Raw genomic sequence first — 23239 nt, 5'->3', positions numbered from 1 at the left:
TGTTGACCAGGAAGCAATTCCACGATTGTGCAAGGCCCACCCAGTGCCATTTGCTTTACGGGCAGAAGCAGAGGCAGAAATCATAGGGCTGGAGAGCGAAGGAATCATGAGATCAGGACTGTTTGCAGAATGGGCAGCACCGGACACATCAACTGTGAAGCTTTATGGGTTGGTTCATCTTTGTTGGGATTTCAAACAAATGATAAATAGCTGGATAAATACCCAAATCGTCACATTGAGGATGTTATACACAAAACTGCGATTAGAGGATTCCCAGAAGTATGCTACAATTAATATCTATAAGAGTTTGTATCAATATATAAGACTGCCTTTTGGGGTTTCATCAACCTGTGCCACCTTTCAGTGGACAATGGAGAACACTTTCCAAAGTCTACCCCAGGTCACCATTTATCTGGATGACATGCTAGTAACCGGGAAGACTAATACAGAGAAATTGGACATAGTGCTTAAACATTTTTCCAAGGCAGATGTATGCCTTAGGTGGGAAAAATGTGTGTTCCAGGAACCCCAAATGACTTACTTGGGCTACAGAGATGACAAAACTGGGTTACACCCTTTGAAGGATAAAGTGAGGCCAATCAAAGGTGCCCAGATTCTCCCTGGAGCTTAGGTCTTGCCTTGGGTTGATGAATTATTACCAAAAATTCATATGTAACCTGGCCTTCATTCTGGCATCCTTACATCTGCTATTAAAAGGGTCACCCTTGGAAATAGTCTCGTAGCCAAAATGTAGCCTTTAAGGAAGTGAAGAAGCAGCTGAAGTGTTGGCACAATACGAACCTAAGTGAGAGGTGGTGCTGACATGTGATGGCTCCCTGCACAGTATCAAGGCAGTATTGGCTCACCTTTGGCCCACTGTTTGCTTCCCGGAGCTTGGCTGATGTCGAATGAAAATACGCTCGGTTAGCTCGGATAAAATTGGCATTTTTGGTGTGAGCAAGTTCCACCAATATCTTTATGAATGTGAGTTTGTCATAGTAACAGCCCACAAGACATTGCTGGACTACTCCAAGAAGACAAGGCAATGCTGCTACATAGCTTCTAGTTGAATTCAGCAGCGGGCTCTTATTCTGTGTGTGTACAATTACAATTTGGAACACCGTCCAGAAGGCCAAGTGGCTAATGCAAATGCATTGAGCCGCCTCCCACTGATGGATACACCACCAGTGGTGCTGCCATTAGGACAGTGTATTCTGGTTTTAAATTTTATGGACACCTTCCAGCCACCACAGCCAATATCAGACTGTGGATGCAAAAAGATCTGGTCCTGGCAAAACTCAAACAGCTGGTGGTGATGGGGGAACCAAAAGGACCTCTCTGGACCTGGCGAGACCAGATCACCATAGAGGATAGCATATTATTATGGAGAGCAAGCATGATTGTCCTGAGCAAAGATCACTGCCAGATACTGACTGAACTCCACCAGAGTCATCCAGGGATGTTAAAAATGAAAATGTTGGCAAGAATTTATACCTCATTCCTGAAGAAGGGCTCATGCCCAAAACATCGATTCTCCTGTTCCTTGGATGCTGCCTGACCTGCTGCGCTTTTCCAGCAACACATTTTCAGCTCTGATCTCCAGCATCTGCAGTCCTCACTTTCTCCAAGAAGTTATACCTGATAACCAGGACTGGATGCCAACATAGGTGTGTTGGTGTGGCAGTGAGTGCCATTAAGGATAGAAAATCCTGCTAGAAGCTTCCCCATATTTGTGGGAATGGCCAGACAACCCCTGGATTTGGTTACATGTCAACTGTGCCAGTCCTTTCATGGGTTGTATGTTTTTAATCATTGCGGACATCCAGTCAAAGTGGTTGGATATGCGTAGAGTCCATTAATCAAACGCTAGGACGACAATTGAAAGCTGTAAGCATCTTTTGCAATACACAGACTCCCAGATGTAATGGTCACAGACAATGGACCAACATTCACCAGTAGGGAATTTGAGTACTCCCTAAAGTCAAATGGCATTCAGCATGGGAGGATAGCACTGTACCATCCATCATCCAGTGCTCTAGCTTAAAGAGCAGTCCATACATTGAAGGCAGGCTTTTAATAAACCAGCAGCTTCACTCCATACCAAACTGACCCGGTTCCTGTTTAATTACAGGACCACCCTTCATACAACTGCACATACAGCTCCAGCAGAGTTGCTAATGGGGAGAAGACTCTGCACCAGGTTAAATCTGATCTTCCTGGACCTTAGGGCTGGGAACAGAGGTGAAACGGCATCAGGAACACAATGCCAGACACAAGAGTCCTCTGAGTGAGAGAGACAGTTTACTTTAGGGGATCACGTTTAGTATCAAAACCACCGGAATGGCCGTGCATGCATAAGAGATATGGTCAATGAGAGGTCAGGTTCTGTGATGTACAAAATTTGGATAGGAGAGGTGATCCTGAACAAGAACGTGGACATGAAAGCTGCAACGTTGCAAACAGGGCAATCTGGATACCCAGATCCTCAGAACATCCAGCAAATCTGTCAGAACCCATGAGTTCTACCCCTTCACTTGGCATCGAAGAAACCTCTGAGGGAGAGATGGGCACAGCAGATGTCACAACATCGACACCATTACTGCCTGAAGATGAATTTTAGCCAAGATGTTCCAGGCACAAGAGGCTAGTTACAGTGTGGTACACACTGCTAGTATCCGAGGCAAAGTTGGAGGAACTGGCCCAGGTGTGGAAATGACCCAGGAGCAGTTACAGGAAAAACAATGGGCCTACGTCTCAGGACTTAGAGAGGGAAGGATATAGTGATTGCAACAAGGTCAGCCAGGTGAAGCTCATAGAATGTGCATTCCTGGATTGAGGCTGTTAATCTGGTCCAATCAGGGGGGGCCCTGTCTGACAGATTTAAACAAGAGTGTCAGAGATTCTGTTCACTCTAGGAAGTGGCTCTGTGCTAGCTGGGTCAGTGTCATGTACTGCGCATGTGTAAATAAAGGCTGATTTGGTGATGGGATACTGGCCTTGGTGGAATTATTTCATATCCTGCTCACATCGCTGTTTATGAAGGTCATTAAAAGCCTGTTTGACAGTGTGACAAACACAAAACATCATGGTGATTCCATTTTGTTTATTACTGAACAGTCCACTTAAGATAATCAGTCACTTCACTCATTTCCTGAGTTATTAACCAATTTGAGAGATTAGAAAAACTACTTCTCCAACTTGCCTTCTTTCAAAGGCAGCTGATAGGAAAGCCTGTTATTATCTGTCTGTTGTCATGAGTTTGATTGCAAGAGATACTTAATAGACCAGCATATCTCCTTTGTCTGGATTAGAACAAAAGACAGAAAGCCTGTTTGGCCACGTAATGTTTTGGTTCTCAACTTAAAGAGAAGGAAGTAAGGCTGCTTTGGAACTGTTAATATTCAAGCTCAAGAGCTTTCTTTCTGTCCTCCCTGAAAAATAATTTGCACCAGTAAAGCAATACACGCCCAGTTACATGGATTTAGATATGAAGATCATGAAAAAGCATGCTAGATTTCAAATGCTCTCCCTACTACTTTTCCTCCTGCAATTTCTTTCACTTTACTTCCAACAATCAAATCAAACGGTGATAATAGATCCACCAGATTACCCTGCAAGTTCACATCATTAAATAGCACTCCTTCAAAATTTTTGACACCCTTAGATCAGTTTGCATGACATGAAACAGCCAAGAAATACAACAAAGTCAGTCATTTACTTCCGCATTAATATTTAGTGGTGAATGGATTTGTAAAGTTTAACTTCTGCATTATATTGCACTTTCTCCTCCCACATGACAAATATCGTGGTGGAAAGTGCATCATGTCATGTAAGGAGTAGGCATGGAGGAGTTACTGAACCCTGTGCTGTCAAGCTGAAAATACAGTCACTAACTCTGGATACATCACAGATCTTGTCATTTAAATTGTACATGTTAATTCAGTTCCTCAAACTGCTAGGTGCAGGAACTCCCCCAGCAAATTATCAGTCAATAATATTGTGTAGTCAACAAAGACTTTTTAAATGAATAGGGTTCTCAAGTCAACACAACTAAGAATAATAAAGTGAACCAAAATTATATATTTCATCTTTAACAAGAGATGCATTGTCCTTTTGAGTTGAGAGAGACTACTTTGTGGGATTAACTCAAGTTTTCCAAATCAGCTTCACCCTTTAACAGATTGATCCAAATTCAGCTGTAGTTGAAACACTATCAGTATGAGAAGGGAAGTGATTTATTTCTACAGTAGATTTTTTATGGGGACTGAACTGAACGATTTATGGAAAAGACAATTCTCCAAATATTTGGCAATTATTAACAATCTGTCAGATTACTTCAGTTACTTTAACTACTTATCAAAAAAATTCTAGATAAGGTGAAATTCATGAGTTTTAAGCATTTTATGTAATTTGTGTTTCATTTACCAGGATTTCATTTGTCCTATTAATCACTGCACTTTTACACCAGCAAGAGGTCATTGTTTTTGTATTGTCATTCTTTTGGGAATTAATTAGCTTGAATAAAGTAGTTCAATACAGGAAATACTAGGAATTTGTCTTGAGGGCCTGACATCTACAGAGTTGGATGGACTTCTTTAATTGATTTATACAACCAATTACTTTGTGTCAGTATTTCTTTAAAAATAGTTAACTCTTTCTCATCACATAATGAAAAGTTTAAGCAGGATCAAAATAATGCATGAAAAATGAGTCATGCGTTTAGAAAAGGGCATTTTGTCGCTGAGTCTGTGACTTTGTTCAAGGAAATAATGTGAGAAAAAAGAAACAAAAGGTCTGACAGGCCTGTACAGTTACAAATTCTTACTTCCCAGAACAGAGGGACCTGCAAGGCAACCCTATAATTGCAGAGAAAAATCGGACAGCAACTTACGACTCACTGGAAAACTGAAATAATATTCCAGGCAACACAAAAATTTTGAAAAACTTATTTGCTTGAACAAAGTTTAGAGTTGTAGTCATCCCGTTTAATACTTACAAAATGTATAACCTCAAAAAGGCTAGATTCTGCTGCTGGCATAAAACCTAGCTTGGCAAAAACACAAAATGGAGGCTCAGGTCTTTAGCTCTCAGCATATCTGATTTGCAGCGTTCCTGTGTTTTTTTTGATGACCTAAATCAATAGCTGTTAGATCAGTTGCTACAAATCAAATGTGTTGACTTATGTGTTCAATTACCTTCCTATCTAGTGAGAATCATACCAGGAAAGGAGTCTTGTTAGAAAGGAGTCTATTTGGGCTCTTAAGTTTTAATCAATTTTCAGCCATTAAAGTCCATTGAAACAGTGATTGTTGCATTGCCTGTGTTCAATACTACATCAAATAAAAGCTGGCATACATTCTTCAACGGATGAAAAAAGTAAACATTTCAAGATGCAAATTAATGGACTTTCATTTCACAGATATTATATATTCAAGTCTATGTCAGAGTTTTTATTGGCTTTTGGACATCCTCAGGTTGTGAAAAGCGTAATCTAAGAATAAAATTTTTCCTGATTTGGGAATATATCATTAAACAACTCAGCCAATTAATCACCACAAGCTGACTTTGTAAGAAACTGATTTAAAAGATTTCTGATACAATTCTTTGAAATATGTCTTCATCTGAATACTTCTTGATGAAAGGAATATATATTCAAATATATACAAAGAAAACTGTGCATGCTTACCTGGAAAGAATTAAGCGCAACAAAGATATATGCAAGAACAATATTGAAATGGACCAAAACCCCACAAAACCAGGTCAGACCCAAAACCGGCAGAAGGATCACTACAGGCTTGATAGCTGTCCTGTAAATAGAAGGAACATTACAAAGAAAACCGGTTATTGCACACGGAATAAAGTAAAACATTAAATAAATATAGTAATATGAGTAAACAGTTCAACAAAAGTTTGGTGAGTCGACGGCATATTTTGGGAAATTGTGTTTCCAGCCCAAATTCAATTCAGGCTGCATTACCTGAAGTGGTATTTTGACAAAAACTTCAAGACTTCACCACCAGCACGTGCAGATGTCACGTAGCAAATGCGACTGAAACATGGGCAATGTTCTGATTAGACAGTTACTTAGAATGCAAAAGCAGAAGGTGCTGGAAAAGCTCAGCAGGTCTGGCAGCATCTGAGCAGAGAAATCAGAGTTAACCTTTCAGATCCGATGACCCTTACAGGGGTTTCTGAGGAAGGGTCACCAGACCTGCAACTTCTGATTTTGTTTCTGATTCATAGCATCTGCAGTTCTTTTTGTTTTTAGTTAAATAAGATGAATCGGTTATTTTGGAACTTGGTTTGCTTAAGAATTAAAGAGAGACTCCACCAATTTTAAGTTAGTGTAAGGCTTTTTAATAAATTTAATTTTGTACACAACACCTTTGCTTTCTTTTTTTTTGCTAATAATTCTTCCTTGTTGTTTCCATTTAAATTTTACCATTAACACTGACAATGATGATTTTTTTTCTCTTGCAGTAAGAATGCAAATTAAGTTTGAGATGAAGAAAGGAAGGTGTGAGGAGACAATAAAAGCAGGTACAATTACAACATTTAAAAGGACATTTAGATGAGGATATGAATAGAAAGGGTTTGGAGGGATATGGGCCAAGTGCTGGCAAAAAGGACTAGTTTAAGTTAGGATATCTGGTCGGCACGGACAAGTTGGACTGAAGGGTCTATTTCCATGCTGTACATCTCAATGACTCTAAGTTACTTTTGACAATGACACATTTATTGACAGTACACCTGGACATGTTGGAGAAGATGTGTGTTCTGTTTTTTGCAAGAGTTTGTACCATTTGCTGCTGGATGACCTGCAAATATCTGGAATAGGAATGGCTAAGGAAATGAAGGTTTGTGCAGCATAAAATAAATTGCAATAGACCTGTGCTGTTACTATTCACTGCAAAATATATCAATGATTTTAAGGCACTTTTATAATTGCCTTCTTGAATTAACAAGTCAGAATGACCTTGATTAAGCTAGCAATCAGGTCAGAGCTGTGCAGTAAGGTGCCCCTGAATCCAGCATTAAGTTGAAGATAGTGAATTAAACATTAAATAGAATGTACTCAGATTTATCATAAATCTGCTTTAGGTGTCAATAAAAGAGAAAGACTTATTCTCTAATTTAATGAGAAAGTTTCGCAATAAAATTAATTTTAAAAAGAGTTGAATTTGGTAAAGAATTAATTTGACAATATGCTTTTGCCTTTTAATTAAAACACAATAACGGAATTTTTAGCATTCAGCATTGGGTGGAACATCTGAGTGGTGGATTGGTCATCTGTTAGACATCCAATTAAACTTTAATATTGGTACTTAATAAATGCAATGTATCAAGTTATTAGAAGTAAGTGATCTAGCTGATTTTGGCATTACCAATTTAACAATTCTATTGTAACTGATGGAATAAGGATAAAAGCTTGCATTTAGATAGTGCATTAACAGAGAAAGGTATTCCAAGGTGCTACACAGAAGCATTATGAATCAAAATATGACACTGAGCCACATTGGAAAATGCAGGGTTAGATGACTGAAAGCATGGACACAATGTGGTTTCAGACAAAAAGTTGCAAAAATCAACCCAAAGAAGCATAAAATGTAATGGTTGACTAAAAGCTTGGTGCAATATGCTTTAAGAAGATAGGAGAGAAGTGAAGAGATAGCAATAGAGAAGGAATTCTAGAGTTTAAGGTATGGCTGACCCCAAGGATACAGACACTAATGGAGAGTTGAGGGAGGAGGGGCTGCACAACCAGCCAGTGATGGAGGTACATGCAGTTGTCAGAGTGTCTGAAGAACTGAAAAAGATTACACCGGTTATAGCATCGGTTTATCGGGGATTTAGGGATGAGGATTTTACATTGAGGGATGAGGAGCCAACACAAATCAGCAAGAGGATGTACGATTTTCAGGGGTTGGAGTACAACAGCAGCTGGAAAGAAAGGTTTTGGATGAACCAAAGTATATGACACAGGAAGGATGTGAAGTCATCCAGGAAAATATTGAAATAGTCAAGGCTGGAGATATACAAAGACATAGATGAAGGCTCAAGTTGCAGATGGGTCATGGCAGGATGGGGTAGGCAGTGGGATTGTAGTTAAAGTGGGAATCTTTGTGATGGAAACAACTTGAACACAAGGATGACTGTGGTTGAATATGCGAGGTTTCAGCTATGGTGGAATTGGTTGATGCTGGATTACAGCCAATTTTACCCTGTGTTCCAACTAGTTGCCTGGTCTATATGGGCAAGTGCCACTTGTGGGGTGAAATCCTTGGCTGAATTTGTGAAATTCAGAGTAGAACTGAATTAAAATAGAATGTGAATGATTTACATGCTGGTAATGACAATACATTGCTCCTGCAAATTTAGCAGCAGAAATTGGACATGATACTAAGTGAATGGACCAATATTTCAACTGTTTCCTGCTATAAGCAAGATGCTACACTGGAGTCATATAAATTAGTGTTATTATATCACAGAATAATCTTAGAGCATCAAAAAATTATGTGATAATGATAATGAGTACAGGTTGTACGTCCCTAATCCTACACTCTCTAGGCAGCACCCGTAGTACCGTAGGGCTTTCCCTAAGGTAATTCTGCATTAATCTTTATTGATATTACCTTTTCTTACATTTTGTCCAGTTTGAATACCCTAAATCCTGTCTTGGCGTCCAAATGGAAAATCAGTTATCTATTAGCCATGTTACTCACACGAGTCAAGGTGAGGACATTACTTTTGATGTGCATTGAATAGGTTTCCCCTCCCATGGTCCAGCGAAGGCCTGGTGCCCAGGCTGCTGGATTCTTTTTTTAGGGGGGGGGGGGGGTTACAACCTGTGTCAGAGGACAGGGAGAAATTGAGGACTGCAGAATACTGTGCTTTCCCAGCAACACACTCTCGACCCTGTATCAGAGGGCAACGAGATATAAGAATTAAGAGAGATATCAGGAACATTCCAGAGTATTTGATATAAGTTAACACAATTAAAAGAAAGTGCCAAATAACTTAAACTAAACTTATTTCCATTTTCCAAAGTTGCATCCTAAATAACGTTGATGATTGAGTATTTCGTAGAACATAGAACAGTACAGCGCAGAACAGGCCCTTCGGCCCTCGATGTTGTGCCGACCTGTGAACTATTCTCAGCTCGTCCCCCTGCACTATCCCAAAATCATTCATGCATTTATCTAAGGATTGTTTAAATCTCCCTAATGTGGCTGAGTTGACTACATTAGCAGGTAGGGCATTCCACGCCCTTACGACTCTCTGTGTAAAGAACCTGCCTCTGACATCTGTCTTAAATCTATCACCCCTCAATTTGTAGTTATGTCCCCTCGTACACGCTGACGTTATCATCTTAGGAAAAAGACTTTTACTGTCTACCCTATCTAACCCTCTGATCATCTTGTATGTCTCTATCAAATCCCCTCTTCGCCTTCTTCTTGCTAATGAGAACAGGTTCAAGTCTCTCAGTCTTTCCTCATAAGACCTTCCCTCCAGACCAGGCAACATCCTGGTAAATTTCTTCTACATCTTTTCCAATGCTTCCATTTCCTTCCCGAAGTATGGGGACCAGAACTGTACACAATATCCCAAGTGTGGCCGCACCAGCGTTTTGTATAGTTGCAGCATGATATTGCGGCTCTGGAATTCAATCCCTCTACCAATGAAACCTAACACACCGTATGCCTTCTTAACAGCACTATCCACCTGAATGGATGGTTGATGTTCAAATGAATTATACCTGTCAACACAGCTTTCTTTAATTTAACAGCTTCATTCAATAGAAACATATTGCACCTTCTAGAAGCCCAGATTTTGTGATCCAATAACATACAATAGCAATTGTCACCCATTGTGCTTTACATTACTCAGTGACACAGCATGGACTTTTCATTGATTTGCAGCCATCAGGTTTCTCAAAAAGCATGGCACTCTCTCCATATGATCTGAGTTCACTGAGAATAAGGCTATCAACAACGTGCTTCCTCATTAACTGAAATTGAACAACCTTTATTGAGGCTCGCAAAATCAACCATGCAAGATGGTGCATTTTGTTCATCGTAAAATCATGCATTTCAAGTGAAAATAAAAAGGTGATGGAAGGATGAGAGAGATAGAAGAGACATAAAGAAAATGTTCAAAATGAATTCTACTTCCAACTATATTCAAAATCAGAAAGAATTAGACTGCACACTTGCTTAAAAACAGCTTTCAGGTGCAGAGACATTTTGGGAATAATTAAAATTTATTGTGCAGTTAAAATATCTCTTTCTGTTAAATGGACAAGCCTAAAGATTGCTGGGGTTTTAAGTGGATAACTAGTAGCTAAGAACTGCTGTTATAGATATATTTCATTGTCAAGCCTACCAGTGAAATTCCATCACGGTGCGACTTGAACAGAGGCAGGGTTAGACAGACAGTACATTCCAAGCTGACATATTTTGCTGTACATGTGGTCATTATAAATTGCTCTCAATTTATCCTGTAAATAAAGGTGACTGCTGTTAATCTCATTGCTATTCCTACTGCAAAAAAGGATCAATCTGTGATTAACAAATTAAGTAACTAAGATATAGTAAGATGGTCAATGGGCAGAGGAATGATGTGGAGATGCCGGTGTCGGACTGGGGTGGACAAAGTCAGAAGTCACATGACACCAGGTTATAGTCTAAACAGGTTTATTTGACATCACAAGCTTTTGGAGCGCTGTTCCTTCATCAGATGGTCTGACTTCATCTGACGAAGGAGCAGCGCTCTGAAAGTTTGTAATTTCAAATAAGCCTGTTTGGACTATAGATAACTTCATTCCTGATGAAGGGCTTTTGCCCGAAATGTCGATTTTACTGCTCCTCGGATGCTGCCTGTACTGTTGTGCTCTTCTAGCACCACTAATCCAGAACCTGTTTGGACTATAACCTGGTGTCATGTGACTTCTGACTTTGCAGAAGAATGAGTTTTCATTTGTGGGTAGAGCATCTTAGGCAAACAGGTAAATGTGACAGCAGGTGCCATGTTTATTTATATCTACAATAAGTATATATTGATCAGTGGGCATTGAGTTTTTAATGACAGTATTGTAACAAACTTTGGAAATAACAAGGACACAAACGGGAAACAAAAGAAAATATTGCGAAGTGTCACAAAAGAAGCATGTTACCACACAGAATCGTTGAGTGAAATAGTATAGATATGTTTCAGGAAAGTTGAATAAAAATGTGATGAAAAGGAATTCCAAGGTATGAAAATAGATGAAGTAGGGTGGGAAATGGATCATGCAGAACCAATACCAGCACTGACCAACATGGACAAATTGAACTGTGTATTTGGTGCAAAGACGATCCATATTCCTTGCAAGAAATCCCTCTGCATGGTATGTTCGAGGACAATACTGGAAAGTATCAGCACCTGGGAGATCTTTGCAAATATCACGAACACACCTGGAAATGAATGGTAAATGGACCTCACCAGCAATGAGAAAATCACAGAAATGTGTTAATTTGAATTCACAGGAAAAATAAAATCATTTCATTAAATCAAGTGAGTAAGGAAAAGCATTTCTGTGAGTCCAGTCAATAAATGAAGCATTAGGCCTCAATACTGAAATAAAAATTCTAGTGTGAAACAGCCACGGCAAATGAATTTTTGCAAGAAACAAGGGTCACACTAAATCACGATGAGGAGCAGTAGCAGTGTTAAAGTTGGGTAAGACTACAGCGAGAGCTGGGGTGTTAATATTTGGGTAAGACTACAGTGAGAGTTGAAGTATTAATATTGGGTAAGATTACAGTGAGAGTTGAAGCATTAATATTGGGTAAGATTACAGTGAGAGTTGAGGTGTTAATGTTGGGTAAGACTACAATTAGAGCTGGGGTGTTAATATTGGGTAAGACTACAGTGAGTGCTGAAGTGTTAATGTTAGGTAAGACTACAGTGAGAGTTGAGGTTTTAATGTTGGGTAAGACTACAGCGAGAGCTGAAGTGTTAATGTTGGGTAAGACTACAGTGAGAGTTGAGGTGTTAATATTGGGTAAGACTACAGTGAGAGCTGAAGTGTTAATGTTGGGTAAGACTACAGTGAGAGCTGAAGTGTTAATGTTGGGTAAGACTACAGTGAGAGTTGAGGTTTTAATGTTGGGTGAGACTACAGTGAGAGCTGAAGTGTTAATGTTGAGTAAGACTACAGTGAGAGTTGAGGTGTTAATATTGAGTAAGATTCCAGTGAGAGCTGAAGTATTAATATTGGGTAAGACTACAGTGAGAGTTGAGGTTTTAATGTTGGGTGAGACTACAGTGAGAGCTGAAGTGTTAATGTTGGGCAAGACTACAGTGAGAATTGAAGTTACCACAGTCATTTGCTGTTCAAGTTGAGAATGTCATGGTGAGTTGTGATTAATTCTTGAAAGACCCAAGTGTCTCACTGAATCAAAGCAAATTGAATCATGAAAGCAATATACTGAACCCATCAGAGAAACTAATGTGTCTGTGAGACATTGAAAGAAATAAAGAGTGTCTGAACGAGTCAGATTGTGAGAATAATGCATGACTCAGTACAAGTGACTTAAATGTTCTGTGAATCATTTTGCTGAATATAAACAGAAATATTTCTGTTTCTTGGTCTTTTCCAATTAACCAACAGCCCACTTGGGCTAGGATATGGACAAATGATGATGAAATGAGTCTAGTCGCATACAAAGAGGAAAACTTTCAACAGATTGTGTGTGTGTGTGTGTGTGTGTGTGTGTGTGTGTGTGTGTGTGTGTGTGTGTGAGAGAGAGAGAGAGAGAGAGTGTGACAGAGAGTGTGAGTGAGTGCGTGAGAGACTTATAAGATTCCAAGGTGAAGGGTTCAGCTTGTGAAGTCTTTGGGACTAAAGGTTGAGACAGTTGTAGGAACAAGATCATTAGGCAATGTGACCACACATCCACACCGTCACGATTTCATGTACATATCCTAAGGAAGAGCAGGAGAGACTAAAAGAAAGAAAAGTGGAGTAGCATTTAAGGAGGATGCACCACACATTCTCAGTTACCCTCAGTTAAATAACTTACAGGTGACACAATAGTTGTACCCTGCCCTGCACAAAGGTCATCACACTAGTCACTTAACTGCACTGCCCTGTTGCCCAGTGTTTTGACAATGGAAATGCAATCTTCAAACAAGTCTACACCCATGCTCCGCAAAACCCCTGTGATATTTGTCAGCCCTAAATTCCAACACACATCACTGTTTTTTCGGTTTTGTGCTCCCTGTCATTCCTCTCCACTTCACTATTGGTGCCAGTCCTTTATCCCACTACATTCTTCACTCTGCTGAGCAGATCATAAAGAAGGTCAAATCATGTTTGAAACTTCAGCTACTCTGTATCAGGACTGAAAACTAGCATAAAAAGCTTTTCTTCCACTTTTCTGGCCAAAATGTGTTGCCCCAACTCTAGATTTTGGATGTACCAGAAGCATTTCAAGGTTATATTGGACATTGGGTACCTGGGTCAAAAAGTAATCAATAAGAATGATATGGAAATGCCAGTAATGGACTGGGGTGTACAAAGTTAAAGATCACACAACACCAGGTTATAGTCCAACAGGTTTAATTGGAAGCTAGTGCTTGGACTATAACCTGGGGTTGTGTGATTTTTAATTAAAATCAATAAAAGAATGCTTGTGTACCTTCACAGTGCACAGAATCAGAACAAGGCACAATTGAGAAGAATATTGGAAATTTATAAGTGTATTTCAATCTGCAGCTTCCCTTGAGACACTTTTTCATGCTTTTAAACATGGCTTTTAATCAACTTGACTTGTATTTGCAGATTAGAATTGATATAGTATATCCTGTCAAAAGCATCAGTACTGTTTCACTAAATGCATTTCTCATTTGAAGTGCAAGTACAGCTTAACTATCCTCAGATTACATAAGGTACATTAACAAAATATGGATTACCCTTCACCTTGTACTGCTTACAAAAACAACAGATATAAATTTCACAATGACTCACCATATCTGGCACAAAGCACGTTGTGCCAGGCTGCTGTCTGATGCCAACATCATGGAGCGCCGTTGTGAGCTTGTAATTGTGATCATTACCACACGTAAAAGTACAAATGTATTGATCTGTGATTGGAAAAAATAAAAATTGCCCCATTTTACACCTTCTGCAGCTGATAGGTAGCAGTTAGCGTCTTTAATATAGTGAATTGTTTCAGTTATTATGAACTGTAGAGTGACTCAGATATGTGAAAAGGAAACAAGGTGAAAAGTGAAGGTAATATATCTAGATTGAAAATAGCCATTTCAGCAATTGCATCCAAATGTAAATGTACATTCAGGACTTTACACAAAAATAATCAGCTGACCTTGTTAGATTCTATGGTGTTGCTTCATGAATACAATTAGGATAATCTCCCTGCACATTTGTACAACTACAGGAATGGCTATAATCGACAGGAAGCAAACAGAGCTGCAGGTAATAATGGTCCACACTGTTTCCAATTGAAACTAGACTGCAGATTTATTCCCCCCGTTTCAGCTGGAGTATTGTGTCCAGGTTTGATCATTGCACTTCAGGAAGAATGTGAAGGCATTGGAGAAAGTGCAGAAGAGATTCCTGAGAAAGGCTGCAGGGTTGAGAATTTGCTATAACAATGATCGATTGGAGAAGTTGGGATTGTTTTCCTGACAGAAGAGGAGGCTGAGAGAGATCCGATCAAATTATTCTAAATTACGAGAAGTCTGGAATAAACAGAGAGAATATGTTCCCAATTGTAAAAGGACTGAGAATGGATAGGCACAGATAACAAGTGGTTAAAAAAAAGCAAAAATGATATTAGGATAAACATTTTCACGTAACAAACTAGATTGGGTTGGAATATCTGGTTGGCATGGATGGGTTGGACCGAAGGGTCTGTTTCCATGCTGTACTTCATATACAGTCATATGACTCTATAAATGTTTAGGGTCTGGATTGCACTCTGGTGGAGGCAGGCTCAGTTGAGGTATTCAGGAAAGAATTTGATGGTTATTTAAAAAGGAACAATGTGCAGGGTTGCCGGGAGAAGATAGGAGAATGGCACTGTGTGGGATGTTCATTCAGTGAGCCAGCATTGACATGAAGGCTAAATGGCCTCCTTCGGTGCTTCACTAATCCTGTGATTATCGCAGAAAAAAATGAATGCAGGAATGGAAGGTAGACTAGGGAACATGGACAGAATTACCCAATGTGAAGAAAATTTGAGTGCTTTCATTGAGGAGGTGTAACAAGGTTTTGTGACCACATACATGCTAAACAGAGCTCTCACCTACCTCTCCCTGTACAACAAACAGAGCAGTCAAAAGTGGCCATCATCTACATAAGTCATAGGAGTGGCCAGTGGAAAATGCCACGAATCCAAATTTGCCAAATACAGTTAAGCATATGGCTATTGCATACATGGCACAATACTCAACTATTGATCTAGTGCAGGATCAGCGAAGGAGAACAGTCAAACATAGGAATTCGAAGCAGGAGGGCACGCTGCCTCTCGAGGATACTCTGGCAATCATTAAGATCATGTCTCGTATGTTCACTCCACATGCCCAACCATCCCTAATATTGTTTCAACACCTCACATGTTAATCAAATATCTGTTCAACTCTGCTGTAAAAATACTCAAAAACTCTGCTTCCACAACTTTTAGAGAAATTCTTATTCATTCATATTCGCTCAAAGGATTTAGATATCAATGTCTAAGCCAGCGTTTATTGCCTGTCACTAGTAGCCCTTAAGAAAGTGATGGTGAGCTACGTTATTGAGCCAATACAGTACACTGGCATAGGTAAACCCGCAATGATGTCAGGGAGGGAGTTTGGAAGATTTTACCCAGTGACACCAAAAGAACGGTGATATATTTCAAAGTGCGGAAGAAATGGGGCTCAGAGATGAACTGGTTTTTGTCCTCCTGGATGGTAGTTGCCATGGGTTTGAAGGTCCAGTTTCAGGGGGAGAGTTCCAAAGTTTCACAACCCACAGAGAAAAAAGAACAGCTAATTTTGGTCTTAAATAGTGAGTCCTTATTTTGGAACAGTAACCCCCTAGTTCTAGATTTTCCCACAAGAGGAAACCTCCTATCCACATCAACCCAGTCACCTTAAATCTTTCCATCAAGTTGACTCTTACTCTTTTAACTTCCAGTGGATGCAGCATGGACTGCCCAACCTGTCCTTAGAAGAGAAGCAGCCCATTCCAGATTTTAGATTTTTGATCTATTTCCAACACATTTACACCTTCCTAAAATAAGGACACAGCATTCTAGCTGTGGTCACACTGGAGCCCTCTACAACTGAAGCATAATCTTAATCACTACTTTTGTATTTAATTCCCCTACACTAACTAATCGAGTAGCGTTACCGGAGCTAATATTATACTAGTTTTCTGAGTTACTTGTTATGCTGCATCCTAACTTTTGAGATTCACACAATAGGCTATCCAGATCTCTGTGCACCCCAGAGCTCTATAACCTCTCACCATTTAGATAATATGCATCTTTTTTATTCTGCCTGCCAAAAGAGATGTTTTCACATTTTCCCTGATAATAGCTCATTAGCCAGATCTTTGCACATTCATTTAACCTATCTATGTCCCTCTTTACGCCTTCATCATATCTTATCATCAGCAAATTTATCAGTCACACATTTGATACCTTAGCCCAAGTCAGTCATATATATTGTACAAGTTGAAATCCCAGGACGATCCTTGTGGCAGACCACTTGGCACATGTTGCCACACAGATAAATGACTCATTTATGCCTACTTTCCTGTTAGTCAGCTAATCCTCTATCCATGCTAACTAGTTACTCCCTACAGTAGGAGCTTCTATTTTCTGCAATAATTTTCAATATGGCACCTTATCAAATTCCTTCTAGAAATCTAAATACAGTGCATCCACTGGTTCACCTTCATCCACAGCACATTACTTATTCAAAACACGCCAATAAATTAGTAAACATGATCTCCCTTCCACAAAATCATGTTGAGCAAAACTTTAGAAGGGCCTGAATGATGTAACTATGGCGAGAAATCTGGGAGAATTGCACGAGAAGTTGGGCTGTGGCTTTCTCGATGTCAAGAATGAGACATTGCATTTTCTAACAGAGATTCGGGTATCAAGATGATTATTACTCAGGAGCGATGAGCTAGCATTGCAATGCTGCTGCAATGATACTTTGTAAATAGGGACAGGAACCCAGCTCACAGACTGGAATAAGCTGTATCTTGGTGCTACTTTCTAGCTGTCTTAGCCTCTCATGCAATTAGAACATACCTGCATTCTCACAGAGTCTTGCTTTGCCTCTTACAGCAACAACAGAGCCAAACAGCTTGTTTCACTGGGCCAGCAGTGCTCAGTTAAGGGTGTGGCTATCTTGTTGTATGGTTCACTGCTACATCAATCTCACAGCTGGACCATGTGCCTGCAGCTTACACAGCAAACACCCTGCATGTGCTGCATGGAATTGGGTATGTCTCAAAGTCTAAACACAGTGATCCTAAGTGAACGCCGGGGTGGGGGGTTCCGGCATGGTTCATGAGAGATCAGTTGAATTGTTTGGCCATGGTTAGGTATCCAGTCAAGATACGCTCTATACAGGGATCAGTGTCTCTGCATTCCCCAGTGAATCACGGTCAACTTGTCATCCGGGACTGTCCAGTCAGGTTGTTCAAGGAGCTCAACCACAGTCAGTCCATGCAATAAAGTCTGGGGTAAGGGGAATAAGGGGTGAAAGGGGGTTTCTGCATGGAAGGAGACTAGAAAGCTACTCATGGGGATTGGGGTCTGCAAGCTGGGAACTATGGGGTCAAAATTGTAAAGGGTGTAACTGAATGTGTAAGGGGGTATACAGTTAAGCACGGATGGGAATGGGGTATGCAGGCAGGGTGTATTTGTTGAGAATCATTATCAACTTGGCCTTTGGAGGGGGTAGTGAGAGAGCAGTCTATGAGCATACATTGCACGGTCACCTCATATGCCAGGGGCTGTTTGAGGGCACAGGATGTAAGGACAGGAGGGGGACGGTGAGGAGGAATCTGAGGAAATGTGAAGCCCATTGGCTACAGGAAGTGGATGTACATATTCAGGTCCTCACTGACACATAAAGATAGAGCCTGGAATGTACTGCCTGAGGAGCCCTTGCTGTCACCTTCCATCAACCTGGAAATTGCAGCTACACAATGGGAGAGAAAATGGCCGCACCCACACCTGGAGTGAGCAGGGTAAGGAGGGACCTGCACAACCCAGGTTTTCTATAGATGACAACACCACAGACAGACCCATTCACTTCACTAGACATACTCCCACACCTTCCCAATCCCTGGTGACTCTTATCCATTGTCTATGTCCAATACAAGCCCATGGCACAACCATTGCTGACCATTTTATGCAGAATAACACCTTTAGCCACTGAGGCCAGTGATGCTGTTCCAACATCAGTCTAACATGGCGCCTAGTTGCTGGTGTCTCTCCTGTATGTGATGCTCACATTGTCTACACAGGGTAAAATTTACACAATTATACCTTTTTTTCCCTTTTATAAGTTTTTTTAGATAACTATAGTTGGTGGGTCCTACCTTGGAATTATTTTTTTCTAATTGGAATATATCTTTTGTGTTATTACGAATTATTTTCTTAAATATCTGCATTGCATCTCTATTGATCTATCCTTTAACCTAATTTGCCAATTCACATTAGCTAACTCTGCATTCAGTCCCTCATAATTGTCCTTATTCAAGTTTAAAATACTTAAAATTTAGAATAAAATTCAAGAAAATTACAGTTACTAGTTAAATTCTCTCATTGGAGATGGTCACTGCCTGGCCTTTGTGTGGTTCTAATGTTACTTGTCACTGTAACCCAGGCCTGAATATTGTCTGGGTTTTATTGCATTTGGCCATGGACTGGCTCACAGTTGGAGGAGTCACAAATAGTGTTGAACATTGCGCAATCATCAGTGAACATCCACACCTCTGTCTTTATGATGGAGGAAATGTCATTGACAAAGCAACAGATGATAGTTGGGCCTAGGACACTACCCCAAGAAACTTCTGCAGTGAAATCCTGGAACTGAGATAACTGACACTGAACAACCACAATTAGCTTTCTTTATGCCAGGTATGATTTCAACCATTGAAGAGAATTCCCTTAGATTCCCATTTCATGTAGTTTTGATAAGACTCCTTGGTGCTACCCATGGTTGAATGTGATCTTGACCTCAAGGAGAGCCAGTCCATGACTGCTCTTGAACTAAACTCCTTTGTTCATGTTGGACTAAGGCTGTAATGAGGTCAGGAGCTTTGTAGGCCTAACAGAATACAAACTGAGTGTCAGTGGGAGGTCATTGTTGAGTAAACGCTGCTTAATAGAACTGTTGATGACATCTTCCACCATTTTAGACATGGTTGAGAATAGATTGATAAGGCGATAATTGATGAGGTTGGAATTATCCTTTGTTTTACCTGGTCAACTTCCCACATTGCTAGGTAGATGCCAGTGTTGTGGCTGTACCAGGACAGCTTGGGTAGGGGTACAGATTGTTCTGAAGCCCAAACCTTCAGTACTATTACCTGATGTTGCGAGGGCTTATAGTCTCTGCAATATCCAGGGTCTTAAGCTGTTCCTTGTTATCACATGGAGTAAATCAATTGGCTGAAGGTTTGCATCAGTAATGCCGGGGATCTCAGAAGAAGGTCAAGACGGATTGTTCAGCAGATACTCTGGCTGAAGCAAATATTGCAGGTAATTTAGCCTTATCCAGTAAGTTTCTTCATTGTCTACCACATTCATAACTAGGTATGGCAGGACTACGGGGCTAAGGTGTGATTTATTGGTTGTAGAACATAGAACATAGAAGAATACAGCGCAGTACAGGCCCTTTGGCCCTCGATGTTGCGCCGATCCAAGCCCACCTAACCTATACTAACCCACTATCCTCCATATACCTATCCAATGCCCGAATTGTGGGATTGCTTCGCTCTCTCTGGTATGCTGCCTCCACTGCACTGCCCACACATAATCCTGTACTATAGCTTCACCAGCATGACACCTTATTTTAGGTGTTTCTGGTGCTTCAAGTGACTTGGCCTCCTGCACTGTTCATTCATTGATCCCCTTACCTCTCTCAGTCCATCCTCCACGTGGTACTGAACATGTAAAAGAACTGAGTTATCGCCTGAGGGAGAGGGTAGTGGTCGTTCGGAGTCTTCCTTGCCCACATCTGACCTGATGCTATGAGATTGCACAAGTTCCAGAGTAAACTTTGGGAATTCCCAGGATAACTCCCATCCATCTGGTTGTTGCTATGCTGCTGCTATGTTGCTATCTCTGCTGGGCCTGGCTTGTCAGTGGGATGGTGACGATGGTGCTTGCAAGATTGTTTGTAAGGTATGGATCTGTGAGAATGACCATGAATTTCCTTGACAAGTCTGTGGGGCATCTCTCCAAATTTTCTATAAACCCTTTATGTTTGCAAGGAGAACAAGGCTTGTGTGCAAGATTGATTTCCAGAGCATTGGTCCAGGTCAAGTAGCCCATCTGGGTTTCAGTCCTTTTTAATCAGACTGCATAGTGGTTGGATACAATGAAGTCATTTTCTAAGCCATTTCAGACTGAATTTTACAGTCAACTACATTGAACATAAGTTCAATGGTAAATTTCAATGGAAAACAAGGAATTCAAAACTAAAATCACCGCAGTAATAACTGATAAACTTTCCATAAATCTACAAAATCTGCAAGATTGGATTTAGCAGCTTTTTTTTTAATGAACTACCTCATGTTAGAACGACTACACTCTTTGACTAACATTGCATCAGGATATTACAGGAAACAGATCAAAAGCTGATTTCCATAATCTTTGGAAAGAAAGGTGACATCCAAATTACAGTCAACAAACCAGTAAGAAATAACATTTTGATAATACCTTTCAGAAGGTATTTCATTGAACCACTGAAAAGAACTAGTTAAAATGTAAATTGGTTTAAACATTCGGTGATAGGTGAAGTAGGCTGATATTTAAAAGGTTGTGCAGATAATAAATAAATCCAAAGAAAGGAAAAGATGATTTTGCAATTAATTGACTTTAGATGGGAAATTATTTTTCATTGTAAGTGAGGTCTCCTTTGGATTAATTTTACAAAGGCTTTTGTTGCAAAAATTGAATTTATCCTCATAGACTACACAATAAAAGGTTAATCTGAAACACCACAATGAGTGCCTATTTAAAATTGTCGGCAATTTTTCAATTTTCTTACGGACAAGTTCCAGTTGTCACACTATAGTTCGGTTTTCCAATAACTTTGAATTCATTTAGAGATATTTTGGTAACTAATTGTGCTTCTCAATATTTCAGAAATTCAACCATTTCAAGTTTATATGAACTAAACTCAATAAATCAATTTTTTTTATGTTTTAACTATTCATTTATTTTATGATGTCTATTTGCACCTTTTCATTAGAAAAAGCAAGTTATAGCTGATGGCCTAGATTTAAATAGTTTTTACTATAGAGTTTAACAATAATTAAGAATTAGAGACAAGACGACTATGTTGGTTTAGACTCGATACATGTTACATGCAAAAATATTTATATCACAATAATTATAAAATTGAGATAATCCACTTTATTCTCTATATGTTTCCACAGCTACATTTTCTGTCCCTATGTCTATTTAATTTTTGGTCTTTATATGTTTATCCTCCTGAAGGGAAACATTATGAGGGAAACAAAAATTTATAAAGAAAACTTTTAAAAATTTAAAGAATAAACCATCAGATGATGAAAGGAAAAGAATAAAGGAGATGAAAGCGAAAAGAAGCAGCAACTGAAAAAGTAGCAATTGTACGAAAAGAGTGGGAAACCACTGGAGAATTAAAGTAACAAAAGCAACATCAGATTGAGGAGTAACAATTGGGTATACGAAGTATAGAAAGTCACAAATTCAAGGAGCCATGTTGGACACAGATATTCATACGCTGACAAGTGAAAAGGAACAGGTGTACACAATAATCACAATCCCAGAAACAAAAGAATTAATTTTGTAATTTAACCATTCTTGACATTTAAATGTAATGCATAAGACCCAGACAGCAAACCTATCGCGATATGGAGTCTAAGTATTTCAGGTATACCACAGCATGCTGTGCTAAAAAGTAAAACCAAAATCAGAAAGTTGTCACATTTTGTGTGAAATCTTGTCATGATGGAGTGTGAAGAATCTGTCTTCGTTTATCTCCACAACTGATGCAGTTATTGATTTTCATTGCTTGTTAAAGTTAACCTCTAAACAGTGCATAAGAAGCTCTTTTACTATTTTACAAAGAGCAAATGATTCAAAGTGAGCTAAGGGATAATAGTGACAGATTAAGACAGCAAAGAAAATGGTTGTCAGGGAAACAGGTTGAAAATGAAGCCATACAGCACAACCAGGAGTTTGGAAAAGACCATGTTCAATCTAAGAAATAGCATTTATTCTGTTCACCTTGTTGGAGAGGTATATCAGTCAATCTAAGTAATTATTAATGCTCAGTTCTACTGCCATTCAATGATCAAAACACATTGTTGCAAGTATGGACATGATTGCCTAAATGTAGCTGTACAAATCAAATATTGTTGATGAAAATTAGATGTTTTACCTCTTTTTGTTTGTGCAATTGTAAAATGGCGCACAACTGGACTCTGCTCTGAGCAGCAATTATTTGTTCAGAGCTTAGCTTCATGGAGGTGGCAAAGGTATAGATCGATTGTCACTCAAACTTCAGAGTCCCCGCAGAGACACTGTTGAATTTAATGCATTTTACATCCATGTGACAATAGCATTAAAATTACTCCAGAAAAGGTTAGCCTCATCACCAATGCATCTTTCTGTCTAAAGTCTTAGTTGTAATTAACACTACTTAATAACAATAATAACCTCTTGCATTTACATAGTGCCTTCAACACTGTAAGATGTCCCAGGATGTTTCAGACAGTTATCAGACAGCAAAAAAGTGAACTAGGCAGAAGTGGGTACTGCAGGTGCTGGAGATTAGAGTGGTGCTGGAAAAACACAGCAGGTCAGGCAGCATCCGAGAAGAAAGGGCTTGATGAGATCCTGATGAAGGGCTTTTGCCCGAAACGTCGATTTTTCTTCCTGCTCCTCGAATGCTGCCTGACCTGCTATGCCTTTCCAGCACCACTCTAACCTTGAGCAAAAAAGTGAAA

The 23239-nt window shown here is 39.6% G+C and overlaps 1 protein-coding gene across 6 annotated transcripts in view; it reads right to left on the bottom strand.

The window, feature by feature from the left end:
* Positions 1-23239, bottom strand: part of adgrd2 (adhesion G protein-coupled receptor D2) — a 149443-nt gene that overhangs the window by 64204 nt on the left and 62000 nt on the right. For all 6 annotated transcript variants that reach the window (XM_043720157.1, XM_043720160.1, XM_043720162.1 and 3 more), the window contains 2 exons: positions 14012-14127; positions 5687-5807 (listed from right to left, as the gene is read on the bottom strand). In XM_043720157.1, coding sequence (XP_043576092.1) covers positions 5687-5807; positions 14012-14127 — 237 coding nt within the window. The remainder of the gene's footprint in view (positions 1-5686; positions 5808-14011; positions 14128-23239) is intronic.

This window comes from Chiloscyllium plagiosum, chromosome 30 (assembly GCF_004010195.1).
Source record: "Chiloscyllium plagiosum isolate BGI_BamShark_2017 chromosome 30, ASM401019v2, whole genome shotgun sequence".
NCBI lineage: Eukaryota > Metazoa > Chordata > Chondrichthyes > Orectolobiformes > Hemiscylliidae > Chiloscyllium > Chiloscyllium plagiosum.
Note: the sequence above shows the minus strand (reverse complement) of the source record. Positions and strands in the feature narration are given on the sequence as shown.